The sequence below is a fragment of the Strix uralensis genome, chromosome 1 (assembly GCF_047716275.1).
Source record: "Strix uralensis isolate ZFMK-TIS-50842 chromosome 1, bStrUra1, whole genome shotgun sequence".
Taxonomy (NCBI): Eukaryota; Metazoa; Chordata; class Aves; order Strigiformes; family Strigidae; genus Strix; species Strix uralensis.
Genome location: NC_133972.1, coordinates 60,653,886 through 60,669,395, shown reverse-complemented (window position 1 = coordinate 60,669,395; position 15,510 = coordinate 60,653,886). Strand labels below are relative to the sequence as shown.

At 36.3% G+C, this 15,510-nt stretch overlaps 1 protein-coding gene across 5 annotated transcripts in view; it reads right to left on the bottom strand.

Moving 5' to 3' along the window:
* The window catches only part of ESYT2 (extended synaptotagmin 2), a 91,605-nt gene that overhangs the window by 56,897 nt on the left and 19,198 nt on the right, over positions 1–15,510 (bottom strand). For 4 of the 5 annotated variants that reach the window (XM_074868456.1, XM_074868465.1, XM_074868472.1 and 1 more), the window contains exon 2: positions 905–946. In XM_074868456.1, coding sequence (XP_074724557.1) covers positions 905–946 — 42 coding nt within the window. Of the gene's footprint in view, positions 1–904; positions 947–6,034; positions 6,086–15,510 lie in introns of all 5 variants that reach the window. The other variant, XM_074868490.1, reaches the window with a different exon arrangement.

Here is a 15,510-nt window from a genome sequence, read left to right as displayed (position 1 = left end):
AAAATCTACATGGAACACAACTTCACACATAAATAAAAAGTATTTTTTGAAGTATATGTAAAAAATTTTGTACAAAGTTTCAAACATACAAGTTTTCTATACAGTTCATTACAGACATAAGAACTGGTTCCTTTTTATATACAGGAAAGCTTTCTGGAATTCTCAGTTTGTGTGTTGTACACATTTGCACAAATCTGAAGCACTGCAGGAGGAGAAAAACAATACTAAGAATTTTCTTCTTTTATCCCACAAATGCATATGCATTCAGCACTGGCTCTGAATGTTGGGGAGAAGGGTGAAGGGGGTTAAGTTTATTTGCATGTCAAGAGAGCAATAAGAAAAAATGGGTCAAGTCCACAAAGTTTATAAATGTAAAAAATACAGTCTCTTACTGTCATATCTGAAAACTCTATAGTGTTTATTTTTTCTCACTATTTTCTAATTAACTCATGTTCTATGCTCTTTGAATGAAAGATATTTTTTTAAAAAAAAATCAAGCTACATAGATCTATTATCTTAGATTATCACACATACAAATCAAAACTGCAAAACTGATTTATTTTTAGATTGTAGGTCAGGAACCTACAGTAACTGGAAAGCATCCCAGACAAGTAGAACATAAAAGACTGTGTTTACAAGCTGCTAAGAGTTCCACACAATTATAGCTGTCATTATTTTAATGCCACTTAAAGTCATTCTCCAAAACATACAATTTCAAGACCATGAAAATAGATTTAATCTTTCTTGTGACTAATTGGATCAACGACCAGAAGCTTCCGGTGTATAAAGAACACAGAAAGTTAGAACTACTCTGTTTTCAGATTCTTGCCTCACTGTTTTTTTTAATCTCAGATTTCCCTTCTCCCCCTTCCCATTTGGAAGCGATGCTAATGACTACCCTTACCTTATTGAGCCATTCTGCCCTCTCCGTGTCTGGAAAATGGACCTAAAAAAGCAACCACCAAACAAAAAAATTAATACAAATACAAAACGCTTTCTAGTTAATCAAGTCCAGTCATTTATAATACAGGAAAGCTTAGGGATCTCCCTATGAGCAATGTATACAGTGAACAACATTGAGCAGTTAACATACTTGACAAGAACATCAGAATTCAAGCCGATAAAATATGAACTCATTTCTGAACTATATAGATACAAATCCAAGCATATATTTAATAGTAGCATCTGGAATAAAGTATTGCTTTAACACTATAAATGAACTACAAAAAAAAAGCATAGCTGACACAGCTAGTGTCAACCAAATTTACCTCCTATGTTTCAGGGGTTTTTAACACGACACACATGACTGCCAAAGTTCTGATTGCACTTCTACTTCCGTTCACTCATGCCAGATCTTTTTCAATATCAAAAATCATGGCTAGAAATATTTAATCAGTAAAGCTGAAGCTCAAGAATACGGATTTAAGTTCTGTCAAAAGCTCTTCAAAAGGCATTTTTAGTGATTTCTTAAAAAACTGCAGAAATCAGTATGAGACAGAAGTATGACGGTATATACATAAGATAGAAAGTGCCTATTCACAACAGGAAAACACCAATTAAATGTTGGAAGAACAGACACAATTTTCCAGACACAGGAGGAGAGCATACTTAGTACGCAAAAAGAGAGAAAAACCTGAAGCAGTTCAGTAGAAGCAGAGTTAACAAGCATTTCTTTAGAAATGAACAGCTTCTACACCGAGATGCAGATCACACTTCTGAAACACAAAGAGCCTTTGAACACACTAAAAAACTGTGACCTACATATACTGACTTTCATGAAGCAATGTCTCAGCTGAATTGCCAAGTCTTAAATCTCTTCATAGCACAACAGATTGTACCCCTGGTTTTAACATCAGTGCCTACTGGTTATTTTTATTATGCATATATCCCAAATGTGAACAGTCAGTTAAATACACACTCTTAAAACTGTATTTTCAAGAAGTTGGATTTGAAAGCAAGCCCCATTAATGATTTCTTTGTTTAGTTTTTATTAAATTCTTGCATTAACAATCAGCACTGACATATTCTTGAATATACTCAATTTACCTTCAGAGCAGTCCTTAATTTCATCTAAGCATCCATATTTTAGCTATGCTGGAGGATTGGCCCTGCACCATAATCAATATGGTCAGTTACTTCTCTGTTCTGTTTCTTTCTCTGTATTCCCAGGTCCATAACTAAGGCAAGCCATATGTTTCTATGGATTCTTAAAGAATTACAAATACTGCTGTCTTCCACTGTCAAAAGAGAGGCTCTTGGCATCTTTTTCAAATTACTTTTTTCAAGTGTATCATATATCTATCAAAACCATTACAAGTGACACAAGAATGACTGATTATCTGCTTGACTATAACAAAAACACTCACACTCAATAGGATTTATTTTAGTTAGTGAATTCAAAGAATAGAGTTAATAATAACGTATGGGGCTGTTTTGGAACCATATTATTATGTTTTATCTATACAGAATTCATTTCCTAGAAAATTATGGTGGGTAGAATGTCATAAGTCTCAATTTAGAGGGTTGGGTGGGGGGGGTTTCTTTCTTTAAAAGAAAAAATACTGAATTCTTTTGCCTTTGCAACAGAAGCACTTAATGCATGTACATGAATTGATAGCTAAACAGAGCTTACACTCAATTTTTGTCTTGCAGGGTTCACAAGTTGCTTCCAGTGGTCAAAAAGTTAAAGAAACAAATAGAACAAATACTATGCTAACCCTTGTGCTAATAAGTAACATTTAGATCTCTCTCCTCAAATATTTGCCTTCTGAATCTGCAGACAGAAAGTGTGCTAATTCTCAATTACTTATCTCTTAAGCATGATGCTAGATCAACGGGAATATTTCATTCTGGTTTGCTTAGGAGAGCCATCAGTGACAGTCACAGGGTGGGAACGCAGGAGATGTTCCACACAGGGGAGAACATGAACTACAGCTGTTGTAAAGAACAGCAACAAAATAAATTAAGAAGAAACAACAAATTAAACACAACAGATGAGGAAAGGAAAAGAAAATTCATGGAAATACCAAAAGCAAACCTGTCTGCTGTGAATAATGCAAGATATAACAGAATTATAATGTTCACAATTGTACAAGTCTTTTTACAATCGTATGTCTTTTGTATAAGTATCCAGTTGACATCAACAGGAGAGCCACACTGGACTGAGAAAGACTTCCCCTCCTAAATATAACCTCAGCCCAGATGAAATTCATCTTCCTCCAGAGAGCGATCCAACTTCCCAGATTTAGGGTATAAACTCCCCAGGGCGTAGGCCCTATTCCCTGCGCTATGCACACAGCTGACATTCAATACATCCAACTGTAGCATCTCTCTCTTGCACCCATCAAGAACCCTTCACATCCACTCCCGAATTATGCAGAATCGTTTGAGATAGGTTGGGAAACAAGCAAGAGGCCACATACATTAATATCTAGCCATAAACACTAATTTATTAGTTTTGAATTTTATCTACTGTACAGTCTTTACTAAGACTTTGCTTAACAGGACATGGTTCTTAATTTTTCCACAGATTTAATAATTACTTGTCCCTTAGTGTTCCACACCTATCATGCTCCTAACATTTGAGTTAGTACTAAGCCAACTCCTTAATTATATAAGCCTAGTTTACTTCTACAATTGCACATGAGAATAGGCAATAAATAATCAATTCCATCTTCCATTCCTGTTTCTCATCCCTTTTTCATCCTTGCTTTTCTACTCACTACACTTTTAACATAACGCAGATGTATTCAGTGTCTATTCTGACACCCAAAACAGAGAGTAGAGTACACAATCTTTCATTTTCAAGACTGAAAGTTTTAATCCTGCCAACCTTGAATCAAAAGTTGAGCTTTATTTAATCTTTAGATGCTCCACAACCAAGTAGGCTGAAAATAAGGCATAAACATTTATCAATCTACCAATTCCATACATTTTTAGCCTATGTAAGACTGCAATATTAATGGCAAAATTGTATTTTGCTTTAAGTTTTTGATATCAAACACAATCTCATGCAAAGACAACTGGGGAAAGCCTGAGGGATGGAAGTTGGTACTCTGGATCAGTCAGGATTGACACAAGAGCACAGAGGCAACTGCACAAACATTTTATGGCAGAAACAAGCAGGAATCAGACTAACTGATCTGCAAAATCTGTTAATTCCTGTATAAAATCTATTAGACAAGCATGAGAGAAAGAGACAGAAGACAAGATTTCAGCAAAGACAGTCAAACTCTACAAGTACTTTCCACTTGGTTTCTGTTGTTAAATTGCTCATGCAGGTTTGGTAATTACTGTCTCATCTCAACCACTTGGCGTAGCTAGTTATTATTCAAAGGGAAGTATAACTAGAGAGAACTGTTGCAAGAAATACCCTAATGACCATGTTCAACACCAAAAGCATTTTAATATTACATTTTCCAGGAATGTTCTGACATTAACAGTCATATTGAAAAATACTTGGAAGTGCTCAAAAGATGCATTTCTGCACATTAAAAATACACGATTTAGCTTTCTCACACAACTGCTTGTGCTCAGCCCTAAACAACTCTCATGTTTATTTCCTATTTCTGATGTGCTCATATCCAACACTGTCAAAACCTCAATTCAGAACACATTATTTTTTGTAACAATCAATAAAATACCAGAAAGAGCCCAAGGAATGCAGTTCCTTGTTCTGTCCTGGAAGACAATAAAACAAAACAGGGACAAAAGAAAACTAACAAGCTCCTATTTCCATAATAATAGCTGAAACATTTCTTACCCACAATTATTTTAATATTCAAACTCTCCATATATGCTCTTCATATTGGCTAAATTAACTAAGTTTTCTGCTCAGATGATCATCTGCATCTTTCTAAGGAAACAGGGCTAGACAAAGAGTAATAACCATTAAACACAAACCCCACTGACTAAGGATTGGTCGGAAATTTTGAAAAGTCAAACAGTAATCAGCAAATTATATCAAGTGAGTTTCGTCCTGCAATTAATAACAAGATTGCTGCCTTAAACATAATTCTTCATTCACATAAGGGAGGTTTCATGTATCTACATAAATGTCACCAGAAGCAATGATTGACAAGAAAATCAGAAAGAATGAAATTACAACACCCTTCTGGCAGTAATGGTGAATTGCTTTCACCACAAGTTACAGGTATTAATTTACTTCAAAATATAAATTGTACAGTAGTTGTTGTTATTCACTTATCCACTCACTGTAAAACACTTCTTTTTAAAATTATCTTTGTAGCCTTCTCCATCCTTAACTTTTATTAATTTAACTTCTTAATTTTAATGTAACTTCTATTTAACTTCCTTTTAATGATTAATACATAGATCCTAAGTAATATTTACATGTACTGAAACAACAAAAATGGCATCTACATTAAAAGTATGAAACTACTGCTATTGACCAGAGTATTCCATAAAGTAAAAACTTTTTTTGTTACAAATCAATCACTTTCTCATGAATTGTGTATTACAGCAAGCTAAGAAAAGGAAGCAATAAAAGCAGTTTAGATTAAAAAAAAAAAATCAAACCAACAAACAAAAAATCAAACAAAATAAAACCCCCACACCATTGTATATTATTGGCTTTTTTTCCCTTCTATTCACCCACACCCCTCCCCCCGATTAAAGGATAGAATTCAATTTTAGACTACTTTTAAAATAATGTGTTGTAACAGCTATGTTTAACAGATACTCATCTGAGCCAGCATTACTTATCTTATGTCTAATTCCTTCCATTTGCACTGCTTAATTACTTGTTGCTCCAGACGAAAATGTTAAAGAAACTATACCAGTAACTTTTTAATTAATTAATGACAAGGTCACACAATATAACCAAGTTTCTTGATACAGTTACAATGTAACTAAGTATACTTGAACAGTTTTCCAGTTATTTCACAAATATCTCTTACATTAGATATCAATCCCTTCTGCTTACTCTGGAAAGCTAAAATTACATACAAAATTCCTCCTCTCTATCAAAAGCACATTTGTCCATCTTAAATGTAAAATTATAAAAGGGTCTCACAGTTAGTCTTCATAGTGTCTTCACGCAACATCAGTGGAGAGGGAGAGCATCCTACAGAAGGAAATTCAGAACAGAAGCCCAATTTAAGTGCTCTAAATCACCTTCTGAACGCACAGCATAAACAGTTATTTAACCACTAAGCCTAAAGCTAGGTGGTGTGGCAAAAAAGAAACATGCTAAAATTAAATTATCCTTTGAAGTATAACTGCCAGATTAATTTTTCTAAACACACTGCACTTGTAACTCAAAAAGGCCAAAGAAATTTAGTAAAAAGTAAGAAGAATCCCAGCATGAATAGAATAAAGAGTGTTGTATAGTGATATTCAAGCTCAATTTAACTGCTATTCACTCCACTACTTTCCAGTCGGTAAAGCAGGCTGGCCTAAGGACATTTTAGGTATAACAGAGCTGAGCAGCACTAATGGCTTAATCCCATGTACTTCAGCCAGCAACTCGCTCCCTCCCTCCCTCTCTGGAGAAACAAGGAGCAGCAGTAGGTGAAGTATTTGTTCCTTTCCACAGAGGAATACATGCAGAGTCTTCTGCTACTCAACACAACCTGAAGAGGCTTATCCTCAAACTCAGACTGGGGGGACAACTGCTCCTTTCTAATGGGAGGTAAAGAAGCAGGGGCTGGAAAGGAAAGCAGAGCAGCCAGGCTGTCTTTTATTACTGCAGTAATCCACCTCCAGGGTTATCTTAATAATCTTCCTAACTTCTGTTAACCCCTGAAATACTGTAGCTCCCCTATCTTCTGAATTACAAAGAAAAACAAACTAAATATTTACTGTTGCAGAGCTGCAGGATTCAGTATTCCTGAAAGAGAAGGTTAAATTGTTAATAATGAGAGTTCCTCAAAAATGCTGCAATTAACCACAGGCCCTTTGATACTAAATCAACAGACAACTGCTATTTCCATTATTTCTTCGTAATCTGATTCTGTTTCTATTTAGCATGCTTCGGCATGGATTTTGTGTTTGCAGTCTTAAATATATTAAAATGATTAGCCTTTGCACAGCAACATGCACATTCAATATTACAAGTGCTGTATGCTTTCAGTATGGGGATTAAGCAAGGACTCTTGAAACAGTTTCACTGAGAATCATTAGGGGTATGTTGCATATGTAATGTATTTCAGCAGAAACATCTGGAAGATCGAGAAGCAGGCTGAATATAGAAAATCAGTTTTGTTGAACACACTAAAAGCCCACAGGGTACTTCACCAAACAGCAGTTACAAGGACCCATGTAAATCAGTATAACTAACCTAAAATTAAAAGCTATATAAAATAAGCAGTACAGGTTTTGATAGTAACTGTCCATAAACAAAACAAAACCAACAAACAAAAAACCCCAAACATCAGAAAATTAAGGGGAGGGGAAAAAAAATGTAAGAAAAACACACACACACAGTAAGATACAGAGATAAAGGAGGTGGGGAAGGGCCCTACAGTCATTGCCATGGCTCTCTGATCAGTATAAAACCTGGAAGTAAAATGGAAATATTGGAAAAAGTGGAAATGTATCTTGACAAGAACTGCATTACTTTTCAGCAATTTGAATCACTGGTACAAAAACTAGGTAAAATTTGCTTAAGTGATGCTATTTTTGCAGAGATGGAGCAAGCATGCCGCAACACAAAGCTACCCAGAAACCTCCTACTTAGCAGCAGCTTGCCATAACAAAATCCTCCGGGATAGGCACTATAGCAGCTGCTCTGGAAGAATGACAGAACAGTAGTCTGCTAGTAAGGGAACTGGGAAATCCTGCTTCTAGCCTGACACTCAACCTTTGCAACACCAATTTGAGGAAAGCTGTTCAGCCTAGAAACTGAAGACAGCGTCGATAACTTCCAGAAGCATCCTGGCTTAATCACCTGAAGAACAACACATAAAACAGAAATCCCTTGCTTTACCACTGGTAGTTACAAAATTTCATTCAAAACATCTGGAAATACATTGGCCTGGGTTTCTGTCATATCTGGATGCAGAATCTACCCTAAGCACAGTATATTATGTCTGCTAGAAGGAACCACATAGCTTTCCTTTGCTCATCTGTTACCTCATTCTAAACAGAAAACTTTAAGCCTTCAGTCCTCTACCACAGATTCATCTTCTAGTGCAGCCTAATTTCAGAATTATCTTCAAGTACCAGTATACTAGTACTATATATCGTAAATCAGGCTTCAATACAGAGATGAAGTCAACTCTGTAACCAAACTGCTTTATTCTCACTGCAGTTTAAGAACTCATAATTTTTCCTGAATTGCTATGTTCACACTTCTTTTCTACTTTCCAGCTGGAAAAGGATTGTAAGTTTTCAAAGATCAATTTGGACTGGGACAGAACAGTTAAGAAAAAAAAAGTAGATGGTGTATGAGGGCAGTAAGGTGCAGGAAACTTGTAATGGCTTCCATTTTCTGAAGGATCCACATGCACAACCTCTGACATAAGCTTGATATCATGACACAGAAAGAGATGTATTTTTCACACCTAGCTACTATTTTTCTCTAGAAGTTAATGAAGGTTTCTGGACCATGTCTGAAACAAGATCTCTGCTTCCTACGGTGGGAGACTTCCAACAAGTAACTTCAGCAATGTGGCACGATATGTCAAATCTGACAGGAAGCGTTCCTGAGAATCTGTCGTGGTTTAACACTGGCTGGCAACTAAGCCCCAACACAGCCACTCGTTCACCCTCCCCCCCCACCCCCCACCCCCCCCCCCTGCAGTGGGATGGGGGAGAGAATCAGAAAAGAAAAAATGGAAAAACTTCTGGGTTGAGATAAAGACAGTTTAACAGGTAAAGCAAAAGCCATGTGTGCAAGCTAAAGCCATCTCCAGGGAAGCAGGGCTCCATCACGTAACAGTGACTTAGGAAGACAAATGCTATAACTCTGAACGTCCCTCCCTTCCTCCTTCTTCCCCCAGCTTTATCTGATGAGCATGACACCATACAGTGTGGGATATCCCTTTGGTCAGTTGGGGTCAGCTGTCCCAGCTGTGTCCCCTCCCAACTCCTTTTGCACCCCCAGCCTCCTCACTGGTGGGGTGGGTGAGAAGCAGAAAAGGCCTTGACTCTTGTGTAAGCACTGCTCAGCAGTAACTACAACATCCCTGAATCAATAAAATTGTTTCCAGCACAAATCCAAAACATAGCCCCATTACTAGCTACTATGAAGAAAATTAACTCTATCCCACCCAAAATGAGCACAGACTCAAAACAAGTTATTGCAAACAAGAAATAGAGCCTTTTGAACTTGATTCGTTAAATAAAAAGGTTAATCTTGCCTTAATCTTTCTCTACAAGAGAAAAATTCATCACAATAAATACATGGACTGAGGAAATTACATTATGCTTTTCACAGTTTGATGCCTAGGCTTTTTATTTTAATTTTAAAAATCTCTTTTAATATAATAATAAAAATCCTATATATTTCATATAAAGGGATTTAAACTTAAAAGTACTCATGAAATCACTAGATATACTAGCAATGCAAGGACTAAAACCATGATTATGTTCAGGAGGCCCACCAAGACCTAGCAAGTCACCTGTATATACATTTTCCCAACATCTGACTGGTGTCTGCTGCCTGGCAGACCTGCCAAAAGCCAGTCCTTCAATTACACTGTTGAAGTTCATATCCATCATCCAGAACCCATCAAGAATAAAGACTCAATGAAAGATAGCAATATTGAAATTTACAGGGAGTGGAAGACTCCTAACAAAAATATTTCAAAATATTCTTCATCTAACCCTTCACCATTCTTCTAAATTGTCAGCTGGAACAGAAGTGATGTTAAGCACTTCTTAAAGTGAAGCAACATAAGAACTTTGGTTTAACATTTTGATCACCCACATTTACAATAGTGCTTTTAGCTACACTACTTCCTTATTCAGAAGACCAGAACTCACTATCAACTGTTATGACAGCAGGATGCCCTCTTCCAATCTCACCTTCAGTGGGCATTCACAGCAATAACAATTATATTTTAAATGCCGATGTCCAATGAAAGGCCGGGACAAGCAGAGTTAAAAAATAAATAAATAAATAAAAATAGAAAACTAAATATCATAACACTCTACACAAGGAAAATATCAAGAACTGCATTTATACTGATTAAAGTCTTGCTGTCACACCAGGTTATAGACACCTAGTGCAACCAATGTTTATGAAATAAAACATTTCATGACAGCCCACATTAGCACATCTCCAAATTCCCACAAGCATTGTAATCATTACCAAAAGCAGAGACCCAGATTTTAAATGTTTAAACTGCTGAAAGGCATAGCATTAACCACAGCTGTAAGGACTCAATGAATTTTACCACTCGAAAAATCTTGCACAGTACTACTTTTTGACATGTTATCAACTCTACCCTTTTATTCTCAAAAGTAATTTCATTCCTTCTCCTCCTTTCCCAAATAAAGTCTTAATACCTTGAAATTTGAGCTTCTGGGGTTTAAAAAATTTATAAAGGCATTAGCACCTAATTTTCACTTTGTCACATTTCAAAAATATGACATCTTTTGTACTTTTAAGCTTGTATAACAAATTCCTTTTCAGTTCCCTCGAGAATCCAGACATGTTGCCACTCCACTGCATGCCAGAGCGTCTTACGCTCTTGATGGTCAACAGAAGAAAAATTTTCCTCTCTGGACCACTAAATATTAGCTTTCAAAATAGCTTATACAACCAGTGTTGCAGCACAACTTACTACCCTTCAAATTGTCTACAGCTATGAAAAATAGTGCTGGGCTCTGCATCAAATTGTCAGCCATCCTTGATGCTGTTATGTAAAATGTTGAAGGTTTCTTCTTTTACTCCACTGACCCACTACCCACTTTACTAACCCCTGTACTCAGGAGCTCTGCTTCACTAAGACTAAGGTTCCTTCACCAAGGAGATCTTACTTCTGTTAACACTTGCTAGATTACATAGCTAATCTCTCTAAGGTAACCACGCAGGTGTTCTGTGAGGACTAAAATGGACATCAACTTTCAGGAAAGTGCTCAGAAAGTACTGACCACCTTCTGCAAGACTGCCTGTCCTCTTTCTCAGGCAGATTAAATGTCCTTTCCTGTCTTTAACTGATTTACCAGCAGCTAGTTACTGAAAAGCAGAATGATCTCCTATGACTCAATGCGCACATTTTAGCATGAAACATCTCCATGTACTGAACTCCAAACTTTGTAAGTTAAACTTTTTCTTTTTTTTTTTTTCTAAATGTAATCTATAACTCACAATACATTTAAAACAAGTCTACAAGAACTCTGACAAGACAAAATATCATTGGTTTGGGGGTGAGCAAACTGCAAATTTATATTTGAAAATAAAGAGCAAAATGGAGAACTGGGGTTTTTTTGTGGTATTCAAGCTAAAATACAGTATCGGAGCCTGCAAATTCAAGATGGGTTAATCTTCATCCAAAAAAAATCAAGCAAGTCTGTAGAATATGGTCATTATTTAGCTCTTATATGCTTATTATTTAGTTCTGACACTAAAAGAAAATATACGCACACTCATGTTTTGATTGAACCTGCCTCCCAACATCAGCAAAAGTGTTTAACTTCTAGGTACTGCACTGCATCCAGTACTATCCATCCATCTTAGTATTAAAACATTTTTTAAACATAATCAGAAACCATTCAAGATATAACAGGCATTCTAAAATCCCCCTGTAGGATTTTTAGCTGAAAAACTAGAAATTTACCATATAAAATCCAGAAAGCATAAAGGGTATAGACAGACTGTCTGGCAGTTTTGTTGAACCTGTAAATATTCAGTGATAAACTCTCTCTGAAACTATAAAACTCTGCTGAGAGAGTAACAAAAAAGCAAAACATTCTAATAATGTAAAACTGAAAAGAGCAGTAATATTTAATTTGGGTCTCAGTTAACACAGTGACAACAAATGGTGGGGAGAAAAGCCCCGGTTAGCCTGATACCATCAGGTATCAGATGACGAACAGATTACATGTGTAACTCTTTGTGGCTATTCCATTCAAGCATTTAACAAGATTCTTATACCACGTTCTTATACAAAGCTCAATATTCTTAATGATCAGGTGCACACCAAAATTTCTAAGATTTATGATATTTGTTCCCTATTCTCTCCAAAACAATTTTGTCCCTCTCAGTGGCCTGTATTTCAGCACAGAAGACAGTATGTGTTATTTGTTAGAAAAAGATACGCAAAATGTATCACACATTTCATTGGCAACACATAATATAGGAACTTCTGCACTGGGTGAGATCAAAGGTGCAGCTAACACAGCAACCAGAGGTGGTGTCTAAGGAAAAAGAAAAAACAAAGTAGTACTATGGAGTTATCCTTCCCTGAATATCCTCTCAGCTTCTGAAAAGGCTGGCTGTAACCCTTAGTAGCTACTGATATCCTCTTTCATCCCTTCTACCTCAAAAATGCTCAGACTCTTGAGGAAAAAAAAATCCATTTTAGGAATTCCCTTGTATCAGATAAGTTTACTTAAGGAAAAACTGATGCTCTAGATTTTTAGGGCAGCCCTTATCCTCATGCAGGATCATACTGGAAATACAAGACCAAGGAAATACATAACTGGAAAACACTCTGACCACTGAATTCCAATCCCCTGCAATTGCTGGCATCATTATCCTATTTCTGTTTATAAACTCCACCTTAAAACCATAGAATTTGCTACCATTCCTCAGTACAGACCAGGAAGGGCAGCTCTAGTGTGTTTTTGGTGGGATGGGTTGCTAAGGAAAGGCACTGAAGCACTCCCTGCTAAACCAAGTTTCTAAACTTAGGTATGCTACATCATATGTTTGAGTTACAAGGTGGAACCAAAACCCAGACTACTCCCAACTAAATTAACTATTAATCTCCTCCTTAAATATCAGTCTTACTATTTTGACTTTACATGTTACCAACAAAAGATCCTTTAGAGGAAAAACATCTTCATCAAATGACAGAAAATAATGTTCAACGTCAATAAAAATCTCCACCAAATCCCCACCCAGTAATATCACTTGGGTTTGAAGTAGAAAAGCTATTTTCATTATATATTGAAAAGGTTTTTCAATCTGTGCCCATAGCTTGTAATTTCTGTATTCATACAAATCATGGATCTGTTTCAATAGCCTATCTTTCAGCTGGAATATCTGTCCCATGACTGATCTTAGCACCCCTTATCCAAGGAGCTATTTTCGAAAAAGCAGAATAAGTGTACTTATATCAAACCTGCAGAAGGAAAGGATACTACTGAAACCGCATCCTGTGAGGAAAACATGAATGCTGAAGCTACTGGACTGACACATATGGCATCTGTACAGCAGAACATCCAGCAAGTTGTAAATCTCCTGCAAGACCAATGCTTTCTGTCAGCCACACAGTCACCAACAGAAAATATTGTGTGAAGGTCAGAAGCAGTAGGTTTTCATACATAAATGCAAAGTTTTAATTTTTTATTCTGGAATTAGAAAGGTGGGTAAAATCCTGGTCCAAGTAAAGTCAGCTGCCAAACTCCTATGAATTCAGTAGGGCCAGAGGAAGAATACTTCAGCAGGTGGACACAACATATACAATTTTGCCCTGGAATGTGGATACAGTGCCCAAGACAAATACAGTGCTAAAAAACAAAATTGACAGCCCAGTCTTGAGACTTAACATTGACGCTGAAGAACCAATTTTTTACTATTTTTAATGAAAATTGAAAATAAATAGAATTTTACACTTACAGAAGTTGCTGTTCTAGCCTACATACAGAACAATGTGAGGACAAAATGTGCTTGCAGTGTGTCTCTAGAACTGTACAATGGTTTTCATCAGAAAGTGAATTCAATACCAAAATACACCATCCAGAGCACTACAAGTTTACGATCATCCACAGACAGATGAATACTGCCTGGCTGACACATCTGAGTTTGCAACATAATAAAGCCCACATTAGCAAAAAGGAAGATGAGGCCCCTCAAGTGGAATTGAAGTAAAATGAGTAAATTTACATGCCTAAATATTTGATGGTCCTGTTGATCCTTTGACTTGCATACACAGCAACATTTGTTCAGTCACTTGTCCTTCCATGCAAGTCTTTACACATCAGCAAAGCCAAGGGAAAAAAATACTGCTATAAGGAGGAAATCTGGAGCTTAAAACTAATATTTGACCTTTATTCTTTTAAATTAATAACAAGGTTTCAAGAAGATGACATCTTTTAAGTGATCACTAGGAAATACAAAAATACAAATGACTAAATAGAGATTAAAAGCCCAGTCATGAGCTTGCAATGCTCCCCTTCACCCTACCAAAATTCCTGCAGGGCCTGGTTCCAGGAAACATCTCCTGAGATTCTAACTTCCTGCAGACACAGATACTTTCATGTTATAACTGCAAACCATCACTGATAACCTCTTTCAAAATAGTTGTCTTACAATGCTCTGCATCAAAACCTTCTCCAGCCTCTGTTAAAGTTTTCCATCTTAAAAAAATAGGGAAAGAAAGTGATCATAAACTCTAAAATATATAAATCATCTTTTTGAACTGAGGTAATTTTCAAACATTACTGGGAACTAAAGAATCTGCCTTCCCCTGTTGTTTGGGAAGTTTAACATTTGGCCATATATATCTTAAATGATACTCCATTTTAATTTCTCTCCTTTTAATGTAAATTCACTTATTTTATTTACATATGTTTAAAGGGGAGTTCCTATGTGTTGTGAAAGAATATACTCTGGTTTTTACATAAGCAGTTACAAAACCAGCCCTTCAGGGAAACCAGAGACCGTGGAAAAAAACTACTATCTTGAGTATATACACCAAAGATTTCCAATAATACCATCAATTTATTTCAAGGTAGCATGCCCAATCAAGCGTGCATAGCTGCTCACCATTTCTGCATTTTAATCCACACCTATTGTCCCACTTTGGATATTTGTGCAGTATATAGCTGGAACAGAGATAATCAGACCATACCCACTAGATCTTGGTTGCAGTTTACAACAACAGGAAGACTCTTTTTACATCTCAGCAAGCCTTTTTACCTATATGTGGCTTCACAGCAATTTCAAAGGTTTCCAATTTTAAAGATTCGAATACTGGTAACCAGTATGCAATTGCTGAATTATTCTTCTTGAATTTTAAAAATTCTACTTTTTACATGCCCAAGAACAATCTAGTCACTCTACACCTGCTTTATCATTACTAGAGAGAAATAAGGGCCTCTGGAGAGATACATGTGGTATCTTGAAACATCTCTCCTATGGTCTGATAGAGTCCTCTGGAGATTCTTGTACTGACCATAAACAAAAGCTCCAATCAGTTCAGACTTATATGTCTAAATTTAGTTTCAGCAAATTCTAGATCCAAGTGGAAACTGAACACCTTGTGCCTAAAAACAAACTGAGTATTCTACAAGTGAAAAGAAATTTCTGTCAATTATAAGATAACTGCCTGAACTGCAAATAATCAATGACCTATTCGATGAGTTCTCTAAAAT